Source organism: Dermacentor silvarum, chromosome 10, assembly GCF_013339745.2.
Source record: "Dermacentor silvarum isolate Dsil-2018 chromosome 10, BIME_Dsil_1.4, whole genome shotgun sequence".
NCBI lineage: Eukaryota > Metazoa > Arthropoda > Arachnida > Ixodida > Ixodidae > Dermacentor > Dermacentor silvarum.
Window position 1 is genome coordinate 13,074,830 of NC_051163.1, and position 27,941 is coordinate 13,102,770.

At 44.1% G+C, this 27,941-nt stretch overlaps 1 protein-coding gene across 1 annotated transcript in view; it reads right to left on the bottom strand.

The window, feature by feature from the left end:
* Positions 1-14,404: 14,404 nt before the first annotated feature.
* Positions 14,405-27,941, bottom strand: part of LOC119466623 (uncharacterized) — a 30,141-nt gene continuing 16,604 nt past the window's right edge. Inside the window, exons 5-6 of the mRNA XM_049657457.1 lie at positions 23,586-23,702; positions 14,405-14,807 (exon numbers count right to left, since the gene is read on the bottom strand). Of these exons, the coding sequence (XP_049513414.1) occupies positions 14,781-14,807; positions 23,586-23,702 (144 nt within the window). The 3' untranslated portion in view covers positions 14,405-14,780. The remainder of the gene's footprint in view (positions 14,808-23,585; positions 23,703-27,941) is intronic.

Sequence of the window (27,941 nt, forward strand, 5' to 3'; positions counted from 1 at the left end):
ATCCAACGAATCGTGCTATTTCCCGCAGGAGCCATTAAACGGCGTGAACTTAACGCACACATGCTGACTCTCTTTCCATCCACCCCTGACTTCTTCTTTAGCCATCGGTGACTACTCCATTTTCATTCCTTTCTTTGCGTACATTTACATTCGCTGCCTCTCGCGCATCAAAAAAGCCCGAGAAAGTTCTCCTGCAAAAGCAGCGAACTCCAAGTGCACCGTTGTACGCGGCCAGGTCCGGCGGCACGCGGTTAGAATTCGGGAACGAGAACAGCGCAATCTGCCCTCTCTCTCTTTAACCCTCCCCTTCCTCCTAAAGGAAGCTACCCGAAAGTGCATGAACTCGGACACGTGGAGTTTTATTCGCGCACATTCATCTCCATTACACGGACACGGGCGCAAATTTCCGCACGAAGCTCTGCTTTCGCGCCAACGCAATCTAAAAGGAGTAAAGGAAAAGCCGTAGATAGATATATAAACTTTATTAGAGAGATAGGGTTTTGTCTTGCCCCGAAGGGCCATCGCTAATGGTCGGGGCCCCTAGTCCAGGGCTCCGCTGGCTCTTGCCATCTTCTCGGCTCTCTGGATCAGCTTGAGCTGGTCGCCGAGGGCCGAGCCGTAAACCGGATGCGCGCGCGTATTGTTCCTACGCCAGAGGGTAGGCGGCGCTGGCCACTTACGCAAACACTACACGCATCCAGGTTCCCCTTTTCCTGGAAGACTGACTTTACCGAGTCGCGCACTCATTCAATAGTACACCGTAAAACTCCACGCCTACTCATCTTCGTTGCTCTGCAGCCGTGAAACACGACGAAAGCTCGCTGTGTGCGGAGCTATATTGTCACGTGTCTAGCCGCCACGTTCGTTTTTCGGATACGCCGTGGTACCTGCCTTTGTGCACAGAGCGCGGGATATCGGATTGCGTATTAAGCGGCACGTTTCTTTCAGGGAAATGTGAACGGACTCTGCGTTGAAGCTTTGTAGGATGCGAGAGCGCTGGACGTTACCAACCGAACTAAATGCCTGCGCAAATGAGGGCAGCCGGTTATGCACATGTCGTTGTAGGCAGTTATGATTGCTGAACGTATTAGCGTTTAAGCGATCAGTTTTATATTCTATCGACAGGAACGTACGTGTTGATGCAGCGTTAACAGTGGTATAAGTTCTACTATATATATATATATATATATAGCTTCAAGACCATAAGCCACCCAGCAAGAACATTGTTACGAAATATATTTGTTTTTATTTCGTGCAAATATGTATGCTTGTAACATTAATCATTCTTTGTAAATTAAGATTTTATTCGATATTGGTTTCATTTGCCCTTGTGCCCATTGTGCGCTGTTATTTTCCACCTGTGGGTCTTTACATGCACCGTAACAAGTTAATGCAAAAAAATCAATATCGCTGTATCTACTACAGAAAATATTTCTGAACGGACACAGTGATTTTGATTTCAAATTTATTTTTATTTTGTCTAATTACGCTAAAAGACCGTTTTTCTTGATTTTAACGGAATCAGGTAAAGTGGACATTTTTCTCCCGAATGCTCTGATTGGAATGGATTTTGTTAGTTTCTTTACTATTCTCGATTACCCATTGTGTACAGCTTCACCATCCACGTAATTGTAGGCAGACAGATCTCGAATGCGCCAGCCAATTAGTCTTAATTTTTGAAAATGATAAATCTGACTACTGCAGGCCAGTCATGTCACTCAGAGTGTGGCTGTATGCGCTGGTAGAGTTGATGTTTGAATACGTCGCAGAATGCTGGGCCAACTAAAAAGGCACCAATATGGAACAAAGAAAAATTAAGGCAGGATGACTTGGAACTGTTAGACAGCGTGGTTTTCTATACCCATACGATTTATTACAACCGCATTGCAGCATTTCACTTTTTCGTACTTCCCGAAAACTACAGTCCGAGGGGGAGTCATAAGGGAGTGAACTATGTGAAATGACGGGATAAAGCCTTTAACAGAATGTTAGTGAAACTATACAGAACCGGAGAGAAAAAGAAAAGTTATGTCAATAAATTATACCTTTTTTACCATCTATTTTTCTGTCTTCTTTTTTTCAGTATGTTTTTCGAACGAGACATGGACGATTGATCACGTGGAAATTTCGATCATTTCGGTGTTATCGCATCATGTCTTCACAGTGCCCGTTAAACAAATTTCGTCTTTTATTCAACAGCGCTTGTTTAGTTTAGTTTTACCGACGCATTTTTTTATTAATCGTCACGTTATTCGCAGGGACAAACTTATGTGCTAGAAATAGTTTAGCTAGTTTACGAAGACGACAAACACGTTCCATAAATAATCTTCCTTCCCCTCGCAATCTCCTCAGAATATTCAAAATGATGCCTTCGTTCTTCTTTACTATGCAGCGTTACCATAACCGAGTCTAGAGTAAGCTGAAAGTTAAAATTTAACGTAACCTTCTCCTTGTAAATGAGGTCCCTAAACGTATGAGCGGTCAGCGTAATTACTTAACCTTCCAGCTGCAGTAGTTCAGGCACAACATAATTTAGGCTCGCGTGCAAAAACATAGTTTGCACCTTATTCTACAAAAAATAAGTAAAATAAAGTGTCCTGACCGCCACTTTTCTCCATCTAGAAAACCTTTCTTCAAACATGATAAAAAATTTGTTGATAAATGGTTTGAAATTACCTGATACTTCTTTTTTTTTTCATTAGCAAGAATTTACCAAAAACTATAAAACAAGGAAAGATGGCGTGCAGATTTGTGCTACTTATAAGCAAAATTCTGTCTTAAGTCCTGGCATTTTTATTTCAGCTTAAAACAACTTCAAATAACTTGGTAACTTAATATAACTTGGTAATTTTACGGTTGTGCTACAAGGTCCCGCACTCAGATTGTCGCACAAATACAAGGAAATGTAGCAGTGTTGACCTCATTCGGCTCATGGGCAAAAAAAAAAGATCTTTAAGGAAAGAGAAGCTTGTTCGCTCGCACGTTTTCGTTGATGTCGTCACTTCCAATGCTTAATTGCATGGCATCACTTTTCGCTACATTCAAATTAAGTTTTCTTCCGCGCAGTTCACTTTGGGGAACACTTTTTTTTTTGCCTGCACGACATGACCTTGGTCGATGTCAGGTTTTATGCCCTCCGGCTACGCTTTCGAGAGCAAAGTGGGACGCCATTACCAACCGTCGATCAAGATTGATGTCCTCAGAAATGTGACCTTCATCACAGTACACTCGCTGCATCTCCCATGCACCTATCGCCACGTCATTGCCTCCCCCCTCCCCCCCCCCTTCTCAAATACTCTGTCATTTTCATTTTTCTTTTCATGTCAATCTTGCTGTGAGCCTTTTGGTAAGTATTATGCATATAAGCATAAATTTAAACGCAAGCCATCCCAAAACTACTCTAATGCGTTGTTCCGTTTACAGGTTCACATGCATTAGTTACAGTGGCTTAATTCAGACTCCTGAAAATAAACTTGAGACTGCTTAATACTTAAAAACTGGTTAACCAGACGATGACGCGTCGCACTTTCAAGTAATTACACACAACCAGCGTTCTGATCTGCAGTTATTTCCTGTTCGCGTTTCAATTTATGCTGATGGTATGCATCACATTACTCCAAACATCTGTTTCGGATGCTACATTGAAACAAAATGAGATCACGCTTCTCTGTGTCAACGGCTATAGAAGGATTCAGTGGAGTCTGGCTAGTCGGTGTTTCACTACAAACTCTTACAAGGTAAAATGCACAAACCAGTGGCAATTGATACATATCAAGCGGAAAGCAGTGAAAATAACGCGATCAAAGTTGTTTCGAAACCATAGGGCAAAGTGCAATAAGTTCAGGACACTTGCTGATAGCTAAATGTAAGCATTTTTCCCAGGTCGACATGGCCCGCGGTGGTGGCCTTGGGGCTGCAGCGTTCTATAGCCTGAGGTGGCGGATTCTTTTCCCATACAGGCACGGTGGCTACATTTAGCGGGCGACGAAACTGAATAAAAATAAAAAACACTCACGTACTTAGATTCATACGCACATTCAGAAGCTGCAGCAGTTTTAAATAAACCCGGTGTCCCCACTACGTCGTATCTCACATCTACAGAGTGTTGATTTGGGAAGTTAAGACTTTTAATCCACCCTGAGCTTGCAAATTTCTTATACGGGGCGATAATTTTTAAGTCTTATGGAACCTTCAAAATCGCTTGTGGCAGATAGCACAATTTTGCTCGTTTAACTGGTTTCTTTGAGAAGTGGACATTACTAGCATGACAAAGCGAAATGCATAATCCACTAATTACTAATAGCTTACTAATTAACTTTTTCATTTACTTTACGACACATATTGCAATTTTTTGAATTTCAGCTGGTGAACTCGCAAGGAGTTTCCACTAGGAATTAATTTTCAGGATGACACCACTTTCGAGATATTCAGTCACTAAGTGTGCGAACAAATACACATGTGTTCCAATTACTTTTGCGCAACAGTGCATAAAAAGGCGATTTGTTTAAAAAGTAAGTTAAACAGCAGTGCATTTTTACAGCGAGTTTGATCGCGCTGATCCAAGTTGACGTCACTCTGGAAATTTATTCCAACTGAATGCGCCTTGCAACCTCGCCGGCTAAATTGCAATATGCGTCGTAAAGTGTAATTAAGAAGTTAATGGCAATTTTTTGTTAATTTGTTGAATGCGTGTTTCGGTTTCTCGTTCAAGTAATGCCCGCTTCTCTGAATAATCCACCTGAAGGACTAGCATTATGTTATCTGCTGCAGGTGATCTTTTTTTTTAATTCCGTAGAACTTATATACAATCACCTCGTATACTGGCAGCTGCACACTAACATACAGCTGAAGAAGCGTTGTCTTTTTTTTTTTTTTTTCGAGTGGTGCCGTAAAAGCTTGATCGTCGCCTACGCGGCGACCATGGTTTCTAGCTCGCCTTCGCTACCCTCCTCACAGAAACTCTCCCCTCCTCCCCGCATCGTAGGTGACACGTGGACACTACGTCAGCACAAAACGTCACGTTGACTCTGTTCTCCCACGAAGATCTGCCAATCGATAGTCTTTGCCCTGGTGACGTCAAGCGCGTGATCCTGCTGGCGTCAAGACGTGGTAAGAAGGGACCGGAAAAAGATTGCGGGATTGATTTTTTGAACACGTTGCTTGCCCTCGGCACGTTGCGCTGCCATACTTGCCCAAGATGTTTGTCACTGCATTCTGTACATGATGCGCATGGTTATTTTAAAGTCGTTTAAAATGTCACAGGTAGTTTAGGGGTCCTTTAAGTTCAATGAATTTGCCAGTCAATCAATAAATCACCGAAACCAAAGGTCGCATTTAACTGTCTTACGAGCTTCACTTCAAAGGGAAGCCTGCATGTTTCAATTTCTGCAGCCAAAAGGTATGCTCGGTCATTCACAGTATATACGTATTATTACGGGGATGTTGGGAGTATAGACAGAATGTACTTACAATATGTATATACAGGCAGAGTGAATGTGCTCAAGATAGCTGACCAGCAACAACACGCAGCAGCCAGCGTCTCTCGATCTTCTTTTCTCTTCTCTTATCCTTCCCTAACAGGACCCCCGGGTGCAGAAGCACCGTCTCGGCGCATGTCCGGCGAAGAACTGCGAGCGAAGTGTGGCTTCAGCCGCGAAACGTGCACGATGTCAACTGGCGTCGGACTTGAGAACGGATCAAACTGTAACGGCGAGATCTCGTAATTGACGTCGTAAACTTGGAGTAGGACTTCATACGGCCCTGTGTAGCGAGAGAGAAGCTTCTGGGAGTGGCCGAGACGACGACATGGTGACCAGAGGAGCACCCAAGCACCTGGGGTGAACTTAACATCGCGATGGCACCGATCGTACTGTTGTTTTTGTATTTCCTGTGATGCCAATAGACGAAATCGGGTGACCTGACGCGCCATGTGAGATTGTAGATTGGAGTTGCCATTATTATAGGCAGGGATAACCAATTAATGGGCAGCTCGAGACGCTGTAAATTTATTAACGCTGCACTGCGGAAGTTCTACGCCGTGTCAAAGATCAGCAGCAATGTGGACAATGAATTTCACTACACACGAAACGGCAATGATGACACAGCGCAGTGCAGCACAGTACACATTACCTTTCATGAGCGTTTGCGCAATAAAACTACAGTGGCGAGTCAGCGTTTCTGTACCTGCTTTTCTGTCCGTGCCTGTATGTATGTCCCAAGCTGTGCCCAATACCATGAAGGAGCACCTGCTCGCCAAACTTTCCGTCTTGAAACATTCCCTACGCACTGGCCACAATAATTGACGTCCACAAACTGTAATTTTCAGCAGGCAATGCGCACCGACTAGCCCATAGAAACTATATGCACCAAGTGCGCGTAAAAACTGGCGGTACATGAAACAACGTACTGTTGTATTAAAGCGTGTTCGCTTTGCGTGGCACTTTACTGTGAAACGTGATACGTTACTCACTGCGCATGCGCGTCCTGCAGCGATGACTACCGCGGCGAGAACCACCGGTTATCGTCTTCAAAGCAAACGATCAGAGACTGCGGTCAACCTCGGCCCCTGCATCTAACTTGACTATTCTTCATACACAGTGGACGCTGGTGTTCTGCGCATGGTTTCTGCTGTTTGGTGGTTCTGAGCATGGATTTCGCTGACTGACGGTCCCGGGACACGTGCCTGATACCGACTGCTTTTTGGCTACTGCGCACCTGTAGTGACACTGGGTTCCACATCGTGGCGCTATGATCAACAGGTCCTGGCCATATAAAACTCACCTGCCAAGCTGCAGCGACCACTTCAAAGCGAGCAATCGGAGACTGCGGTCAACCTCGGCCCCTGAATCTAACTTGACTATTCTTCATACACAGGTGAAGAAATTGTGCCTTTTTTCTTTTTACTTCTCACCGTAGATATCTTATCGCTCTTGCTGTCATGGCTCGCACTCTCGCTTCATTAAGTAAGGAGTTTGAGGATTTTAAAGCTGTTTTCAATGCGAAACCTTGTGACATGTCTGACGCTTTGGGAACCCTAAAGGTTGCAGTATCTAGACACAAACCAGATGATGTGAAACAACTTCAGAAAGGAGTAAATGAAATTAAGGGTTCTTTATAATACACGAGTAAACAGTTTGAATCCGCGAAGGAGCAAAATGCGTCTATAGCCGCCACAAACAACAAATTAGTAGAAGACAGCCAAATGCTCCAGCGCAAAGTTTTTCAGCTTGAGAAGTACTCTCGATCGAACAATATTGAAATAAAAGACATCCCTGTCACGCAAGGTGAAGACTGCGTCAAGATTGTTGAAGCTCTTGCAAAAAAAAATTGGATGTCCTGTTAAAGTTACAGACGTTGATACGGCCCACAGGGTTCCAACGCACAATACTGATCATAGCAAACTGATACAGCGTTTTTGCTCCCGTGACAAACGCACCACATTTCTTACTAAAGCTCGTAAGGCTCGCCCTTCGACAAGTTGTCTTGGCCTTTCCCGCGCATCATCCCTGTCTGCGCATGGGTCGAATGAGGCAAATGAAAGGCAAAGTGCTGACGCTCGTGGAACGCCAATCTACTTTAACGATCATCTGACCCCTGAAAATAAGGTTCTGTTTGGGAAAGCGCTTGCCTTGAAAAGGCAACATAAATGGTCATTCCTCTGGACTGACAATGGCACTATCAAAGCACGGAAAACGCAGGAAACGCGGGTTTATCGCATTTTGTGCGATAAAGACCTTAAGGTGTTCAGAGATGCCTAGATCATGTCATTTGTGCAAGCTTCAACAAATTCATCATGGCGCACATGTCACGGCATGATGCTAACATAATCTCATCCAATGCTGCAGGTTTTTCTGCAATTCATGCGCACGCCCGCAGCTTGCGTAAAAATTATACCGAGATTTCGGCCTTCCTTGGCTCTTTTGACTGTCCATTCTCAATTATTGGTCTATCGGAAACGTGGCTTTCGGCTGAAGATCAAGACCTTTACGGTCTATCCGGTTACTCATGCGAGTATTGCCATCGTGATGGTGATCCATATGGAGGCTCTGCCATCTACGTCTTAAATGGTTTATCATACACGCGACGTCATGACTTAAAATTAAACATCCCTAAGTGTGAATCCGTTTGGGTAGAATTTGATGCACTTGCAATAACTAACAACCATCACAAAGTCGTCTGTGGTTCCATCTATCGTTCTTCTTCATCTGATTGTTCCAGCTTTCTCACTGAACTTTCAGTCATACTACATCAACTGTCTAGCGAAAATAAAAATGTTTTAATCCTTGGTGATATTAACATAAACTTATTAGATTTTCACACTGTGACAAGAGACTACCTCACCTGCATCTATACTTATGGCTACCACTGCCTTATAACTGACCCTACTCACTATACAAACAGTGGTTCACACTCTTTAATTGACCACATTATAGCTAGTTTCACCGTACCCGCTCAAGTTGGTGTTATTGAAGCTAATATTACGGACCATTACCCTATATTTCTGTGAACTGTCAAATCCATTTCCCAAGGAAATAAAATGCACTTCAGAACCTACTTTGATAACATTAAATCCACTAAAATTATTGAAGATGCAGACTGGTTGCCGGTTCTTGAAGCTCTAGATCCCGAAGTTGCGTTAACCAAACTTACCCACATTATTAATACTGCCGTGAAATCATGCATTACCGTCCTGTCCTCTCAGCGACGTTATCATGCTCCCCTTTGCCCCTGGCTATCAAATTCTATGTTACGTTGTTTGAGAAAAAAGGACATCTACAAAAAAAAACCAAGCGCCAGCCTGTCAACATGAGCCTTAAAGCACGATATAAGCATTATTCAAACACTTTATCCACACTTCTTAAAAATGCAAAGCGCAGCTATTATGAAAACCAAATTCAACAATGCGGTAATAATACTAAAAGAAAATTGCAGTTCGCAAATGAATTCTTAAATAATTCTGATTCACATGACCCGATTACATCACTATCTGTAAATGGTGCGATCATAACATTACGGAATGAGATAGCTAATGCATTCAGCGATTACTTTTCGGCAAGTACTACCATCCCTGACAGTCCTGTTTTTTCTGCTTCGATGATGATGATGATGCCTCAACTTCCTTCGCCCGTCAACCACAATTTTTTTTTTCTTCAACCCACTAACACTGCAGAAATTGAATCCGTCCTTTTAGGTTTAAGATCAACTGCCCCTGGTCTCGATAACATCTCCGCAAAACACATTAAATTAATTCGTTCTACAATCTCACCCATCTTAAGCCACATGTTTAACATTATTTTCAGTTCTGATGCTTTCCCTGACCAGTTCAAGGTTGCGAAGGTCATACCTGACTGGAAAAAAAAAGGTGTCGAATCTTCATGTGAAAATTATCGCCCGATTTCTGTTCTTCCCTTCCTTGACAAGGTTCTAGAATAACTGATTGAAACAAGACTACACAAGTACTGCACGAAATTTAACATATTAGCTTCTTCTCAGTTTGGTTTCCGCTCAGGGTTGTCTACTGACGCTGCCATCGCATGTTTCACGGATAATATTAAAGCGTACATTGATCATGGCGACATTTCAGCTTCTGTATTTATAGATTTTTCTAGAGCTTTTGATTCTACTGATCTTAACATTCTTTTTTTGAAACCTGAGTGCTATGGTATTGTTGGGCCAGCGCTATCACTGCTAAAAAGCTTTTTATCTAATAGACGGTAGCTTGTAGTTGTTGATCATTGTTTTTTCTAATCCCTCATATATTGTTAAAGGTGTTCCCCAAGGATCTATTTTAGGACCCCTTTTGTTCTTAACATACATTAAGGACTTGCCTTATTGCCTGTCCAGCTCTAAGTGTATTTTATATGCAGACGACACCATCATCTTTGCTCACAGCCCTGACCTTAATGTCTTAATTTCCAAGTTACAAGCAGATTTAAATTCCCTTGCGCAGTGGTGTGCAGCAAACCGGCTCTCAATTAACCCTTCTATATCTTCTTTTATGCTTTTTCATTCACCAAAAAGAAAAAATGTCTCCGTGTCTTTTCATCAACAACCAGGCTCTAACTTCATCCGATAATGTTACTTTTCTCGGAGTCATTGTTGACAGACACTAATCTTCAGTTTCATAAACATATTTCTTTAGTCTGCATTAGAATATCTTTTGGTATACGTGCCCTCCTTAAAACCAGATTCTTCTTCCGCCTCCATGTCCTCACAACACTATATTACGCCTTTATACACATTCATATAAGCTACTGTATCTCATCATGGGGTCATACATACTCCGTTCACCTCTCCCCATTGATTAAACCCCAGAAACAAGCACTTCGCATTATTAATTTCGCCTCACGGTGTTCACCTTCCTTTCCCATTTTTGTTCATCTTAATATTTTGCCTTTGTCTAGCCTTTATTTTTATAATATAGGCATTATATTCTTTAAAATTTATAACCATGACCTCACTTTAGACATTTTTCCACAACATGTGCTCTCTAATCCCAATTCTACTCACTTCGCTGCTCATCGTAACTTGCTCTTGCCTAGTATCCGTACTAATTATGGTACATCCACTTTGCTTTTTTCTTCAGTAATATTTTGGAATAGTTAACCTACGCATGTGAAATCTGTTACGTGTTTGCAAATGTTTAAGAAAAACCTAAAACAATTTCTGTTTTTAAACTATAAATAATCCCATCCACCAGTGAACGTTATTGATACTTACATGTATTTTTCCTTTGTAATATTTATGCTCTCTCGTTTGCTTGCTTTCTTACTTTCTAGTTTTGCTTGTTATATTTGCACAGGAGGTCCCGCCAACGGTGATTAAAACCTTGGGACATCCTTCTGTTATGCACCACTATGTAACTTTTTAAGTATGTAATAAACTTGAACCGATTTGAATTGAACTGAATGCCGTAACAACACGACAGTGCCCAGTCTATCCACGTCGATACGAATTCACGCTTGTCATTCCGTCTTTGCGTTGACAATAAAAAATGAATGGCAAGGTAAGCCAGCGCTTAGTCTCTTATTACGCCTTACGCCAAGGACAAAATGTTACCTATGTTTTGCCGGTATTAAGATTGGTTGTTTGTTTCGGTAATGCTAGGTTTGACGATATTAGACGGCACCAAGACCGGAAAGTCTTCTTGATTTATACCTTGCAGAAGGCGCCACAACGTTAGCGCTGGCACACAAATGGCAGTGCTTTGCCATTCGAGGCCCAAGCTGACAGCCTGAGGACAAAAAAAAAATCGGCACTTCTACTCTGCCAACAACCGCACTCGTCGCTCGCTCGCACCGTCGCTTATCTCCACATGGCTCTGACCTTTATGCGCCGTGCATTCGCCGCTCAGTTTCCGTTGAAGCGATAGACCGCACGTACCTTCGCCCGCTGCTGCGGCGTATATGCGCTTGCTGCCAGCGTTTTGACAGTCGTTGTCTGCAGTCATTCAGTGTGATCTATTCATGTTTGTTTGTCCGCGCTCACACCACGCTTGTTCATTCAGTCAGTAATAGTCGGGCCACATTTTTCAACGCACGCTACACATGTAATGCTGCCCGGATCGGCAGTGCAGCGCTACAGGTGTGTCCCTTCGCACGTGCTGCCCACGGGAAGCGCTTCTCATCAACACCACTGTTTCACACGCGCCTTCTCGTGGTCATCGAGTCTCTCTTCATGTCGGTCTACTTACGCCGCAGCACACCTGCTTACTTAATCGGCTCATGTTTACTACAATTTATATTGCTACCAAAGCCGCTCACCTTACATCGTATGACATTGCTGTGTTGCTATCGCATTCATTGCTTCGCCCTTAGGGCGAAACTGTGACATTTTTTTCTGTTTAGGAACCAGCGTCGTGTTCGCAAATCGAGACAACCATCTTCGTTAAGCGTTAGGTATGCAACTCACCAGTAAAACTCACTAGCAATCTTGACAGTAAGTGTGCTACATCGTCCGCGCGTGTGTATGGTACGCACAGAGTAAAACTTCACACTTGGCCGTACATAGCCCGCCGGCTGTAGTTTGGAAAACACGGTATTCATTCGAATGTGGAGAGGCTAGCTTCACAATAGAGAACCTGCGTCTCCCACACTTTAGCATTTCCTTCAACCGTAATTATATTTGAAAAGAGAAGTACAATACAGAATACAATGCAATCTAAATCTAATCTCCGCGTGGTCCACACGTGTACACTCCATTCTATTCACAATACGCACCTTTAACCTCATTATAATTTCCAAAAATGAGCTTGTGAATCCAATTTTTATGCTGCTGATATAGTGCAGTAAACAGACGAAGTTCGAGTAGGACAGCTTCGTCGGAATGAATTCTCGTTACTAGCGTGTGTCAACCTAATTTTCTTTTTCAGGCCATTGTTAGCCATCGAGCCACATAAAATAGCAAGGTTCGGTAATTGCGATAACTCAGAAGTTTAAGACAATCATGATTATCCTACAGCGACTGTGGTGACAGTCGCGTACTGCGGGAACTTACTTCAAAGAGCTTAATACCGCAAGATAGGACACGAATTAGGACAGGACAGGCACCATAAGACAAGGCGGGCACACGCGCTTGTCCTGTCCTTCACGTCCATGTCCTATTGTGAGCTATTGTTAAGCTTGAATCATGACGAAGCTAGCCTAGCAGTACATATTAGTTACTTGAGCGATTTTGAAAGTATTTCATCGTGGTTTTCATCCGACACAGCGGTTGTCACTGCAGGTGCAAGTCGCTGTACTGTCGCATACGACGATTGCGAAAACTCAGCTTGTCGTGCTTCGCGACTCGAAGTATTATCACGCCTCACCAAATAGACTTCAGCAAGTGAAAGTGCTCATTACAGAGTTAATTCTTACATTGCGCCATCCTCGACGGAAGTTTATCCCCTTCAGTCAAGGTGTACACATTTTTGTACGCACTTGCTCTTGCCAGCTTTTTAGTGTGCAAGGAAACACCCACACATATTGAATTTAGGGTAAATTCAGACCCCTGCGTATTCAATGTGGCTTCATAGTATTTAAAGGCGCTGAGTACTGCTTCTGCTGAAAGTACTATCATATAATACCGCATATTCAACGTGGCGCGTTCGTCAACATTGCTGAAAGAATATATATTTTTCATTTCCTCGTGATGCTTTCAGTCAATCATTGTGTTATGTACTTCGAGCCGGTGATTATTTTTAATGAAATGATTCTGCGTGTTTGACTCTACAATAAATAAATATACGTTTACTTTGTAATTATAAGCGCTCACTAGAAAATGCACAAAGCTTCAGCCGACCAACTTGGCTTTCTTTCGAGAGAGCCACCAGCGCCTTCGAAAAAAAAAATTATGTAGCTTTGACAGGTTTGGCGACAGTCCATCATAAATGGTGAATGGAGGAGCTACAGCCAACTATAAATATTGGAAGGAGAAATATCAAGAAAAAATTAGTGGTGCATCCATCCTTTAGCGATGATTGGTGACTTTAATGCCATTAGCATCGATCTGATCGTTAGTACTTACTTGTTGATTATGTGTGGTATACAATGATAACATCAAAGGCGGCACATACACACTGACCCAAGTTGGCATCAAAGAGGTTTACTGAAGAGCTGTACATACCCAGCGCCAAATACCCTGTCTCTCAAGTTGGCGTCAGAAAAGGTGTGTACAAACAAACAAGTGCGCACGCACACGCTAACACACGTACTGCGTTCGTGTTGGGGTCGACACCTGCGCAATATACATCTTCATTTTGTCGCCGCTACTGATGCCACAGGACATGTGCTGTCTGAGCTGCGGCAATAAAATATAGAGAGTAGCCTAACTAGAACGTATAGCGCGGGCAGATGTGGCCGAACCAAATGGAGTGCCTCAGAGATACACGCCGACGTCTTGCGGGTAAGCAAACTTATTGCCGTGATTAGGCTAGGTGCTTCTAGCTTAAGGAAATAATTAATGCCGCGCAAAGACACAACCCCGAAGAAAACGCACGTGGACTAGCGTCCGTGACGTGTGTCCATTGTGTGTTTCTTTCGTGGTTGTGACTTTGCGCTGCGTCAATTAAGAGGATGCATTACCTCGGGGGCGAACTCTAGTTTTTATGCTCAAATAGGCGTAAAAGGCAGAAATGCTTTCCCCACACAACCGCAACCCCAATTTGAATAATGTTTGCTGCAATAAGAGAAAAAGACTGATTTTTACCTACCGACTGTAGCAAGGAAATTTTTCATTTATAGCCTCCAATTTTTAATAAAAGTTTCCAAAAACCAATAACTTCCAATAAATTGAAAACCATAACTTTTACAAATCCGTAACCTTGCACCGAAAGCATACATCACTCACCTCTCTTATGTAAAGCTTCAGACTAAATGGAAATTGAATTTGAATCAAACATATATTAGCTTCACGGCGTAATCGTGGTGACATCAGTATAGTTTAGCTTGTAGTGGAGGCAAACTTCACCGGCACGCCACAAGCAGCGCCACGAACTTAAGGCACAAACCATAAAATATCAAATATAAACAACGCCAGGAATGATGACAACCTATATTGGCAACGACGGGTTGACTATACTCGAAACGGCGTCCAGCCTTTCCGAGACGTTTCAACGTCCAGCCAGCTCGATCACAAAAGTGCGATCTTCATCACTCTGAAACCGCATCACGTGTGTCGATCGCATTATGACCAGTAATCTACTTGTGGCACGAGAAATGCTAGCGTATACGTTTATATTTCGTAGTGATTTTCACACCGTCTTTGTCCCGTCACAGGCAGCCATGCTTTGCGGTCCTCCTTCAAGGCCAAGGTAGCAACTGGCAGTTCTGCGAGAAAGAGACGCGCACAACGCAGACCTCAATTCGATTGCGTCGCGGAAAAATGAAACGTCATTCAGAAGTTATATATTGATTCAAGAAAAGAGCGAACATGAGCGCATTTCTCAAACTGGGCTCGTATTGACAAAAAAAATATTAAAAAATAAAACGCATATACGCAACAACTGCTTGTGAGCGGAGACGCCAACCAACTGCTTAGAAATTAGGTATATGGTGCGCATATAGCTGGATGCGCATTGCTTGTTATTTGCTTTCAGTTATCAATAAATGTGTCATGTGATTCTTGTGTGTTTTTTTTTTCTTTGTCTTGTTCGTTGTTTTTCTCCCTCCCTTTGTTTCTCCTTTTATTACGTTTCTTTTTTTCTGGTAATATCTACACTTTATTCACTAGTTCATTTATCTTGTCATCTGGTGATGTTGGTGCTGCGTTTTCAATTGCCTTTTTTCTTTTTCTTTCCTTTTCTTTTTTGTAACAATCCGCAGAAAGCCCAATGCTAATGCAAATTTGGGAACTTTCTTATCTCTAGTCAAGGATACTATGCAAGCCTGCAAACGCTCATATAGTACTTCCTTTTTTTTTTACAATACAGTTTAAGAAGAGTCGCAGGGGGTGCTGAGGGGATGATGGGAATGCGCTAGAACCCGAATTTAAAAAGGCATATGAGTGTTTCTTTTTTTTTCTTTTTTTCTTTTTTTTTTTTTTTTTGAATGCACGCTTTGCATTGCTGATTTCCTCTTACGAGGAGTCACGGTGGCACATGTTTTTAGATGGTCGTGCTTGCAAATAAAACACAATGGTAGAGTTCACTATTACATTTTTTTTTCGCTGTAAGGTAATGGAGAAGACAGTTGCGGTAAATTTTGAATTGAGGAGGGAATCAATCATAAACGCGAGTGCCGAAGGCGTTAAGTACGCTGCAATTTGGCGACACTTGGTTTACAGTGCGCACCATATTACGTTCCCTCTCGCCCCATTGTCACAGTGACTAGCCGTCTGCTTACCATGTTTAGTAAACCCCCTTAACATGCAGAAGAAGGAGCGAGCCAGAGGTAGCCGGTTTAATTCCCGGCCACAACGGCCACGTTTCTGTAGCGTGCCGCCGAATAATGCAGAAATAACGCTCGCGTTCACACATCTGCGCGAGCTACAACGCACCCTGTAGGAGTTCAGCATTAATCGTATTCCTCCAGTAATACACGGCGTCTCATGTAGCCTCGACGCTGCATTAGGACAGTAATCCACGCCAAACAAAGAAGCCCGACGTGTCGTTTCCAAAAATCTTTCCTTTGCGAAGACTACGACAATTTTCATGTGTACACGTCAAGCGTGATAGCGTACAAATAAAACCACGTGTCGAATTCACAGGTTTGTTTTTTTCGTATAATTATACGAGAGTATATGTGCCGTTTGCCATTGACCGGCCACATAATACGTCAACCACAATGATCGATACGGTACAAGTCTCCTTGCCAAAACATTGGCTCCTGCCTGTTCAGCAAAGTGCGCAAGCATCACAGGAAACAATATAGCTTAAACAAAGTTACTTTTATTTGATCACCCAATCAGAAAATTTCCTAATAACCATGCTACTTCTATCAAAAGGATCCCACTACTGCCCCATGTATTCACTTTCCGAATTTCTTGTTCTTGCTTGGCTGTGATCTCAAGTAAGAGTACAAATTTGAGAAATTTTTGGTGAATAAAGGACAAGGTGTTCGCCATTGTACGTGCATTTCACAAGATACCCGGTACAACCGGTACATTGCAATTTTGAAGCTTCAAAGTAACAGTTTACCGGTTATGTACGGCATATTGATATACGAGTACAGTCGCACATATCTAAAGTGTCCGAGCTAGCATTGGCCACGCTGTTCAACAAAAAAAAAGTGAAATACACGGTGGAAGATACGATTTTAAGACATATGGTGTTTGGTCGTCAGAACTACCGAACGTTGTAAATTTTATAATTGTACCTTGCACCATTTTCTTTAATTTTTTTATTTATTCTTTTTCATTGCAAAGCTTGGCTAACGTTAGCTGGGACACAGGGCATCATTGAAAGATCAACTTTCCTGAAAAATGTACCGGTGTGTACCGGCTGGCCCCCCTCTGAAATTAAATTTGTAGCATTTTTCATCCTCGACAAAATCAAACACCGATACAGATCCAGAATACCTATAATTTACCCATCTCTCTCTCTCTCTCTCTCTCTCTCTCTCTCTCTTCTATCTCTCTATCTGTGTATGTGTGTATGGTACTACACGTGGTGAATAAGAAGCAAAGCGACACGAGAAGAAACTCGGACGAAAATAAAACTAAAAGCTCGGAGCGAAACGAAAGTGGCAGCAGGAAAATGGGAGGGATGGCTGACCGACGTGTCTTTTGTCGTTATTGTGACATTTTTCTCCACCCCACTTCTTAACCGCTGCTTCCTTTTGCGGCCTGTTCTCCACTAGAGCGCGATTCTCTGTGCACCTCTACGCTTCTTTTTTTCTTTCCAGGACCGGTTTTCTTTACACGTTTCTTTTCATTACATTTATGCCTTCTTTCTCTCGGGCGCTTCCGGATGCCACTGCAGCTTCCGTATAGAGAAGCCAGCACCTGTTACGCACGCTTTAAGAAAGCAACAACTCGAAAAACAAATACGAAAGAAAAGAAAAACGGAGATCTCAGTCGTGTTTTCTCTCGCCCCGGTAATGACTCTACCGTTGCGTAACAGCCTACTTCTAAGTACATAAAGGCAAGCCCCTTCAATCATTACGCCTATTCGCTCACTACGTGCTTCAAAGCGTGTGTGTGTGTGCTTCGTTCGATTCACTTTCTACGTGTTCTTCCTCTCTTCCGTTTTCTATCGACAAATACCGTTATTGCGGATCAGTTCTCGTTCGTGACAGACGAGGGAAATGGAGCACGCTAAACTTTAACGTGGTTCTTTTTTTTTTTTTTTTTTTGGTGGGGGGGGGGGGGGGGGGTGGATATGAATCTGGCGCGTTGATCCAAACGTAATAAACACGTTGCGGCGATGCGATGCGTATCGGTTTTGCCAATTTACTGCTTCAATAACGCCGCTCTAATAGATTTCAGCGCCGAACGAAATGGGTGCAGACAAACGGCGAATGACTTCCTCGTGCTCCGTGTGAAATACGGCTGAAGACACGCTCGTTTGCCCAATTTCCGAAGTGGTGCGACTTGTTTCTCAGCTAACAGGCGGTTTCCAAAGCGCTTTTTTCTGGTGAGAAAACTGTTTAAAGCATAGTTAACGACGTATTGGAGAGCACCTTTGGAACAATGATTCGATATCGGGGAGGACACGAACCGCAAAGTATCAGAGAATTCTGAGAACACATAGGGCGTTGCCAGTGATGATTCAGCGTAAGCGAAGACGCAAAGGCTTCGGGCCAGGACACGATACGTTATGTTGCACATGAGGCATGGCAAATTTCTATCTCGGCAACACCATGGACTGCGCCTTATTCATAATTTCGAACAGCTTAATTCCGTAGTTACTTACCTATACTGCATAATGCATCATTGTCTCGTTTTGGTTAAACTTTGTCTCTCTCCATCTCTCTCTCTCTTTCTCTATGTTATAGGAACCGTTCGGGGACTAGAAGTGAACAAGTTATTCCTTTTTACTAACAGTAATCGCGCCTCGGATATTGTGGAATCAGTGCAAGGGTGTCACAAATGGTCATCAGGCACACAGGCCTAACTGCCTAGTGAGACGTAAGCCGACAGTTTTGTTCGCTGCTGCTCGATAAAAACAGCTATGGCGCTCGCGGTGTTACGCCATGTTGCCTCCTAGGTGCCAGCCTCAAAAGACGTCAGAATGTTTGCAATTAAACAGGAAAAACGTGACCATTTTTGAGACCAATTTGAGTGCCAGTACTTGGCCCCCTTCGTATATGGTCAATCAGGGCGGACGAAATATTATTTGCAGTGAGTTAGGGTGGTAACATGTAGGCGTCCCCTGGCACTGAACTTGTCATGTATGCCTGGAAAAGCTGACGTTTCTTACAGAATTTACTCCATTACGTCCATAAACACTTGCATCACTGACTCTTTTTTTTTTCTTTTTTTTTTTGCACTTTTAAGAAAGCACCGAGGCATGGCACTCTAGCAGCTTCCCTGTAGCCTCACTTATTCCGATTTGAAGGAGAAGCCTTCTCCAGCCCCCGACTGCTTCCTTGGCATAGATTAGTCACGCCATGGTGTTAAGCTTTGTTGAAGTGTATAATTCATTCATTCATTCATTCATTCATTCATTCATTCATTCATTCATTCATGTTGCGAAAATTAATAAAAGTACAGGGAAGCGCATTCATGGGGGAAAGAAAGGAAGTTTCTGATGTATTAAACCATGCAAGTCAGCAAGCACATCTCCCTGTTCATACCTTAATTAACGGATAAATTTGGCAACTTCTCGACTACGTGGAACCGGCGAAGCTTTCGTTCTTTTTTCCTTCTCTCTTATCCTCTCCCTCTCTCGTGAAGGAAACGTCTTGCAGTTGGATTTCAATCCAATTTTGAAGAAGAAGAAAGCGTGCGACGACAAAGGTCTTTCATAACAAAAAGCAGTTGGAAGGCGCCGTCCAACATTCCCGAAGCACGGAAGCAGGCAGCTCTCGGGAATGCGGCGCACCCACGCATTTCTGGCTGCAGTCCTTCTTTCGTGAAGATATGTAGAACCCACCAGAAGCCTTTCTTTTAGAAGAGATGCGATACGAGAGCGAAGTTCGTTTCCTCGAAAGCACTCGGGCTGGAAGCGCAACGTGTGCAAGAACTATTGTGCAGACGCGGCATCTCTCGGCGCGCGCCGAGCTTTCCAACCGTGCTCGACGACTTTTCAGCGTAATGAGAGCGATCGACGTGGAAACAGCCAATCCGCGAGAACTCGCCTGGAACTTCCGAGCCACACAGTGCCACTAGCCTAGAGTTGCCCTGTACAAAAATAACTAGAGAGGTACTGTGGCGATATTGTCTAGGGAAGTTGTAAGCATAACGGTTTGGGCAGCATCGGATTTATAGGCTTCACGAGCTTAAGGCTGCCCACATGGCTTGGTTGTTGTTGTCCACTTGGGTTATTGGGGCTAAGCTGGCTGTGCGTCGTTCGCGTGTCTCGAAAACGCGAGTATTAAAAAAAGCCGGCAGATCCCACGCCCTATGGGAATCGATGTTATGCGAAGCAGTGTGCGGGGAGCCTACCAAGTTAACGAAACGACCATAAGGGCACCAAGAAGTAGGCGGCTCTTTCATGACCTACATGACGCGTATGTCATGACATTCATGTCATGAGTCCTCAGGAGTCCGTTTAGCTACACCTAAGAGACTTTAAGGGGAAAGCCTTAGTCATGCTCATGACTATGACTTCGATCATCAACCTTTAGCCTTTTCGTTCACTTAGTACCACATCCGAACCCATTCCATTGGGGGGTCTTGAGTTCTGTGCACTCGGCCAAGATGTGCGGCAGGGTGCCCTTTTCCCTTTTGCAAAAAGGACAGAGCGTATCATGTTCTGCGGGGTACATGCAGTTCATCAGTACAGGGATGCGCAAGCGATCCCGCCTGCGCTCAACGCAGGATGGTCTGTTGTTGCCTGGTGAGTTTGGGGTGCCGTTCTAGCAGTTTGCACCTTTCCTCTCGGTACATCCGGGTAATGTACCGAAAGCTGGTAACCGGGTGCGGTAGCTCTTCAGGCTCGTGCTCTGCCCGGATTGACATTTCTCGTGCATGGTAGTCGGCGATGGTGTTGCCTGCTACCTGCGAGTGAGCCGGGACCCACACGAGCTCTATGGCTCTTCCCGGAGGCTTGCACTTGGATAGAATGGCTCGGGCCGCGGAGGAGATTACCCCCCTGCGGAAGCTTCCGTAGGCTGTCTTTGAGTCGGTGACCATGGTGTCCACGCTCGGCTGTGCGAGTGCGAGGGTCACGGCCTCTTCTTCGGCAACTGCGGGGTCTGTTGTCTTCAGGGACACGCTGACGATCAGCCTGTCTTTTGAGGTAACCACCACCGCTGCTACGTCACTGTGTTTTCGGAGCGAGGCGTCCGTGTAGAGGACCCTGGGGTTCTCTTCCAGGGCCATGGCTTTAGCCCACGCGGTGCGCCTCTCGTCGTCCTTGCCCGGCGTCATGTTTGGTCTGAATGGTCGTCTTCCAGTCTTCCGGAAGGGCCGCCTTGATGGGTACTGGCTCGATCTGCCATCCTATCTTGCGTAGGACGGCTCGTCCGTGTGCCGTGTGACTGAGCCGGATTCTCTGATTAGAGAGTTGGGCTTCGATGAGCTCCTCCTCCTCGGCTGGAGAAGTAGAGGGCTGCTCTTCACGAGCGCTCCACTACAACATATTGTTACGCTGTAGATAAACCTTAGGACGCCTCAAAGCTCCCACGCGAGAGCAACGCGAGAGCGCGTAACTAAAAGAAAATGGCGTTCAGTGATGAACACGTCCGGCAACTCGGTTGCACGCGAACGGGCGCTCTTTACGTCAGTGCCTTTGTATCGGCGGTGAACGTACGGCCACCACGAAAACGGGCGGTGTGGCCAAAGAATAATGTATTCGCTCTGAATTGCGAAATTAGCGCAGTTCTCTGTAGTACCCAACATCGTGAAACACGCAAGCCGCAACCAACGCTCGGCGAAAAAACTAATTCTTCGACAAGTATTTCAAATGTAATTCATTACTTTTACAGCGAAGCTGTCAAGGGGAATTCCACAACGGCATTCGTGCGGCGGCGGCGATGTTGCCCTGCGAGGGCCGGCGGTGAGCGGCGGCGTGGTCCCTAGCAAACGCAGCCTGCTTCGAGACGTTATTGTGGAGAGTTACAGAATAGAAATGATACCTGCGTACACTGTACACGAACACAGTTTTGCGTGGTTTACCTTAGGAAGTAATTAGTTTTTTTTTTTTTGTCACGTCCTTTTTCACCGGCTCCACGTTGCAGGTAAGCTAAGAGGGGGGAGGGGCGACGGGGCAAATTTTGAAACATATTTTGGGTAAGGTATCTGGACCTTTTGGCTAAATTATATTTTAGTATGTGTGTTCGTGCCGTACCGTGCGATAGTAATTACATGCGTGGCTCGCGCGAGTAGGGTTACAGGTCTCGGAAGACACGGAATGCATTTGGTTGCAAAAACGACGAAGCGAAGTGGACTGCGTCGTCCGAGCTCTGTCTGCGACGATCACTTCGGCGATACTATCGCCTTCGCGTGACGTAGTGCTCAACCAGCCAATCAGCGAGCGCCTGACGACCGAGACGCTATCGCCGCAAGTGATCGTCGCAGAATACGTCTTCTGCTCAATCGACTGGGTGGCGTTCTGCGTTCCGCTGCTGCGCACGCATACCACAAGCACGCTATAGGCACGGCCGCTACATAAAAAAAAAAGGTGCCTTTTTTTTTTATCTAGCGGCCGTGGCCCGAGACGCGACGAATCGCCCTTCGCGACAGCAAAACCTGTCGCTCGAAAAACGCGAGCATGGGGTTGAGCGTAACGTTTGGTCGTTGTGGTTAAAGTGTTGATTTCTGATGCGTTAGCATCAGGAGTGTCAAAGTGGAAAAAAGTGAATGTGTGTAAAATGTGGTAGCAGGGATGGGAGAGCTTAGAAGAGCCTGTATGCGTGTGTATATATACAGGGTGTCCAAACTATCATGCACCAAGACTTAAAAACATGCAAGTGTCACGCAGCTGGACAGAACCAAGGTAAGGTTGTTTGCCGTCACTTGGAGATACTCAGATTATTTCTTGCATTCCGCCCAACTACATGATTAGTCATAATTAATTAAGCCACTTCTCAGATATTATAGTTAGATGAAAAGTGTCAACGAGAAAATTGTAGAGCAACATGGAAAACTCCCGATACAGTTTTTGTTGCTCAATACGTGCTACATAAAGGCGCTTTTTCCGAGCGTGAAAGAAGCCCGCTGAAGCCCGGTGAAATGTGGGACACCACGTAAGTCGGCTTCCACTCACGGCAATTGGACCTTTCATAGCTAGAAAATCGCTAACGAGTTTTTTTTTTTTTTTTTCGAAAAACCCGGTCTGAAAAAAAAAGTTCCTTTTTCGAACTAGAAGGTGGCATGCTCATCCACCTTGTGTGCGTGCACTAGCAAAAGAGGCAAACATTCAAATGTTTACCTCCTTTTTGTGGCATATACAGTGTTTCTGCTTTTGGGGAAAAAATGGCGTGTGCATTATCTTAGGCTTCCTCGATTCGCATTTTTTTTTTTCAGTGCCCTTTTTAGAGACCTTTCGCTGATTGGATAATTATAGAGCTTTAGTATACTTTGTGTACAAGTACCGTTCTCCGTCAAATAAGATATGCAGGCAAGAACAACAGCAATAGTAGTATTACTCATTCGCCTGTATACATCATGTTAGAATCCTTTCTGTCTTACAAGCCTCCTTTCTGTGGCAGAAAAACAAAATGAAAAAATATATACAATTTCACTCCCAGCGCCTTTCCACCCAGCAGCTGAGTAGGACACAGTATATCGTTTCAATAATATTTCCAAGATCCTTACCTGAAACAATGCCACCCTATGTCGCCGACAGCTTCGCTATTTCTTCTCGACTCCCTTGTATCAAGCTAACAGGGCAAAGCTTACTTGTCTTACATGGGTCTAAGACTGTGATATAGCAAAGGTCTTGGTGGGCGCCCGACTCTGTTGGCACACGCAGTTTGTTCTTAGTTTTATCAATGATTTTTTTTTACTCTTAATTTTAACACATTGCCAGAACATGAAGAACGAATGAGGTTAAGACTGACCTCAATTAAGCTCTTAATTTGGAACAGCTTGACACCGGAGTAGGACAGCGCGCATGCCATGGCTTTGAACGCCGGTGGTGACAGGTTCCTCGGAGCCTTCCCGAGATCCGCGAGAATCTGCGTTTTGTGCAGAAGACAAAAGGAAAAAAAATTATGCATATCCAATGCACATGTTGGAGTCTACTCGAAGCGAGGCGTCTTTAGTTAAGCGGTTAACACTGCCTGGTCCAATAATTTTTTTTTTTAGAAGTCGTAATGCTTAACGGCAAATATACTATATGGTGAAAGACAAACACCGTAACTAATCGTAGGATTCTGAGCGCCAGGCACTCTAATTGCATACCTTGTTAATTTTGTGCCGCATATAAGCGTGATTTTTCATATCACTTTGCAGATGTCCATCCGACGCAGTGCACTATCTGAGGAGCTTGCTATCTAAAACATATGACTTATCACTTACCTTGGGTGGCACAAAAATGGTCCTCAAATATTTTGTGGCTGCTGACTGACAGGGTTATGATTGCGAAATAAATTTAAAGAACCATACACTGCTTCCAATATCTCGATTTGGTGGCATTTCGTGGGAAAAGCTTTTCATGTGTTGCGAAAAACTGCAATTACATTTTTCTTTCTACTTTTGCTGGTATTATCTCATTCAGATGCAGAAAATATAAGTTTCTCACTCCAGTTATAAAATTCGGACAGGAAGTGGTTGAATAAATGATATACAACTAAATACAATAAATGTATTTGTTGTGTAGTTCTCAATAATCACGGCTAAGCCCCGCAACTGAATCGCATCCGTTTCCAATGCTTATCGCTGCCTTCACTGTCTGTTTACTGCATGTGTTGGTAACTAACAAAAATTGATATTTGGGTTCCTCTTATTCTTATTATTACGCCCAACACGTAAGCCTCGCGTTGCGTTAACCTCGTCTAAACTTTAACGTCGCCGTTCCTCCTATCTGTTCCTGCTTGCGAGGCAGTTTGCTCTTTCTCCGGTATTTGCTTTCAATGTTTACTCTCTACTGCTTAACCCAAAACAGCCCTTTCTTGGTCTCCGACAATACCACAAGCCAGAGGCACTTTTCCTTTCCAGAAAATGGGTGTTGACGCGGATAACAGCAAAGTGATTAAAAAAAATGCTACGCATTATTCGCCCCCAAGCAGCCAGAGCAACGAAACTTATTGCGATGATATTGCGAGACTTTCGTTGAAACCACCTCAAGCTTTATTGTTGTTGGTTTTTCTTTTTTCGTTTTTTTTCTTTTTTTTTTTTTTTTTTTTTGCACACCCGAGAGAAACGACCCTGGCGTTTCGAACGGGGTTTGAGCCTTGGATAGCAAAAGTGTTATCGTCGTCACATACAAGGTGTTATTTACGACACCGAGTTATGCCACTAACCACAGCAAACAATAGGAATAGTTTGGATCGAAAAGGAAATGCCAGCGGTGGGGGGAGGGGGGGAAGCGGGGGTATTTCGGGTGATTAAACCTCAAAGGGGCCATATGGGCCTCTTCCGCCAACCGCCAACTTGCCCAAGCAAGCGCTTTTTCCTTTGGTCTTTTTTTTTTTCCAAGTGATACAACTTATTTTTATGATGCGGTCATAACGAGGAGAAAGGTGCTTAAGTCGGGCTGCAAATAAAAACAAAAAACAGAATGGCAATATTTTTTTCTTTATTTCTTTCTATCTTTATCAAAAAAAAAATCATCTTCTCTGTGAATAACGTCGTCGTCTTCTCTGCCATCGGAGATGCCGACGAACCGAATCCGTGAGATATCCTTGCCGTGTAACTTGTTTTCGTCTTTTTTTTTTTTTTTTTTTCATGCAGGCAGAGCAAAGCCATGAAGTTCACTTTTCGGATGACAAAGTTCCTAATCTTTTTTTTTTTCAGGCTTGACGTTTTTGTTGCTTCTTTTTAACATATCCTCACTTATATAGAATTCGGGTGATATTTTTAAAATTTATGTTGTATCTAATTCGGAGCAGGGGGGAGGAGTGCACAGGAAATGTCAAGGCACCTTTTCTAGAAAATAAAAAAACGAAATACCGGTAGTAACAATTCAATACATAAATAACAATAAACGGCAAGTAACGCACAATATACATAACTGTTTTGCATAAAACTACGTTAAAATAAACACAAGAAACAGTTAGTTCACGTTCCGTTTCCTTTAGTTATCCTGACCGAACCCGATGAAGAAGCAAGTTTTAAAAAGTAAAAAACAATCATTATGAGTATAAATTATTGAGCCCCTAATCTGTATACATATATAATTTAATTAATTAAATTAATTAAATTATGGGGTTTTACGTGCCAAAACCAGTTCTGATTATGAGGCACGCCGTAGTGAGGGACTCCGGAAATTTGTACCACCTGGGGTTCTTTAACGTGCACCTAAATCTAAGTACACGGGTGTTTTCGCATTTCGCCCCCATCGAAATGCGGCCGCCGTGGCCGGGATTCGATCCCGCGACCTCGTGCTCAGCAGCCCAACACCATAGCCACTGAGCAACCACGGCGGGTATACATATATAGGGCAGAGGCGCCTGCAGCAATAATTTCTCTTATCGACCTTCCACACCCATAATGCAAGGTTTCACGAAAATGTTTATGGAAACCTATGGACTCGCTGTAGGGCATTCTTGCAACGTAATGAGAACCGCGAGGGTAGCAGAGGCCGATTATAAAAGGAAGTGACATTCTTGCTGCAGTTCTGAAATAACGTGGTGTAAACCATAATATACTCGTATGCGTTACCTTCACGTCGCTGACAACCATCGCGTTGTTGCTCAGGTCTTGTAGCAGCTTTCTTTTTTTATCGGTGTTCTTTTCCTTCTCTTTTTCATTGGTCTAAAGACGTGGCTGTGCTTCATTATGATTTCCTTTAGGATATCTGTTTTAAGTGCGGAACGTACGAAGCTTTATAATTTACGAAGCTCATATATTTTATAAAACGTTTGCTTTCACACACACCGTTTGTTACTGATTTTATAGAAATTTATTTGTTTGCATTACTAGTCGAGCTTAATTGTTTAGTCTTGTATTTAACAGCGAAGCTGTTTAAGACAGCCGTATTTTGTGGTTTATATTTCGTATCAAGAAACTGCCGCGCTGTAACCATGCCAACCAGGAGGGCGGCGACACCCAAGAGGGCGGCGCGGCGCATGCGCACGCGGTCTCCTCCTCGCCAGCTCCCTCCCTTCCCGACACCGCCCCCCCCCACCCCTCTCCTCTCTCCGTGGCTCGCTGAGCCATGGGGAAAAAGCTGGCGGATTGATATCGAGCAGCTAGCCTCCAAAGCGTTCGGCGTCGGCAAGCAACAGCATTCTTGGCACTGTGCCAGCCTTGGTTAGCCTGCCTGCGTTTGTGGCATGCCAGGAACGCTGTCGCTCGCAGGCGCAGAAGCGTGCAGCGCTAGTCACGCTAAATGTCGCCAACGCGTTCGGCGTCGGCAAGCAACAGCGTTCTTGGCACTGTGCGAACCTAGGTTAGCCTGCCTGCGTTTGTGGCATGCCAGGAACGCTGTCGCTCGTAGGCTCAGAAGCGTGCATGCTAGTCGCGCTAAATGTCGCCAACGCGTTCGGCGTCGGCAAGCAACAGCGTTCTTGGCACTGGGCCAACCTAGGTTAGGTTAGCCTGCCTGCGTTTGTGGCATGCCAGGAACGCTGTCGCTCGTAGGCGCCGACGCGTCCAGCACTAGTCACGCGAAATGTCGCGAAAGGGAAGGTACCTCCGAAAATGATCGCTTGAGAATACCTTCCTACATGCGTAGTTCAATTAAACCAAGACCTAGCAGCAACCAAGGTAATACCTAGCAGTAGCAGCCAGTATGACTTAAGGATCGACAGTTTCGCTGTGCCTAAGCTTTGCATGACCGAGTGCAAACTTGCCCGTTTTTTTTTTTTTATGTTACTCAACATTTGCTCACGTCTTTTTTTTTTCTCTCCACTTTCGACAAGACATGTACCATTCGTTCTCGATAGTTTACTTTTACATTTGCACCTCTCATGCTTATCCGGACACCTCCCCCCCCCCCCCTCCCTTGAAACAATTCAATTTCTTTCAGCCCGCTATCTACTACTTTTAATCTAACCTATTCTTTTTTTATTGCTCCTTTTTAAACTCTTCAATACTCGCATTTGTTTGCATCACGTTTTGCTGCAAGAAACGTTGGAAATGCCTGCCTACGCGTGACGTTTCTTTGGCGTGTTTTGTTCACCCCTTCTCCTTGAGTGTCAGGTGGGCATTCTTGGCAGCGTACAGACCGCCATTAACTGCCAACAAATGGTTAATGTTCAGACGCTGTAGTCAAAGCAATTTCGAATCAAGCTCTCTCACACAATTTGGTG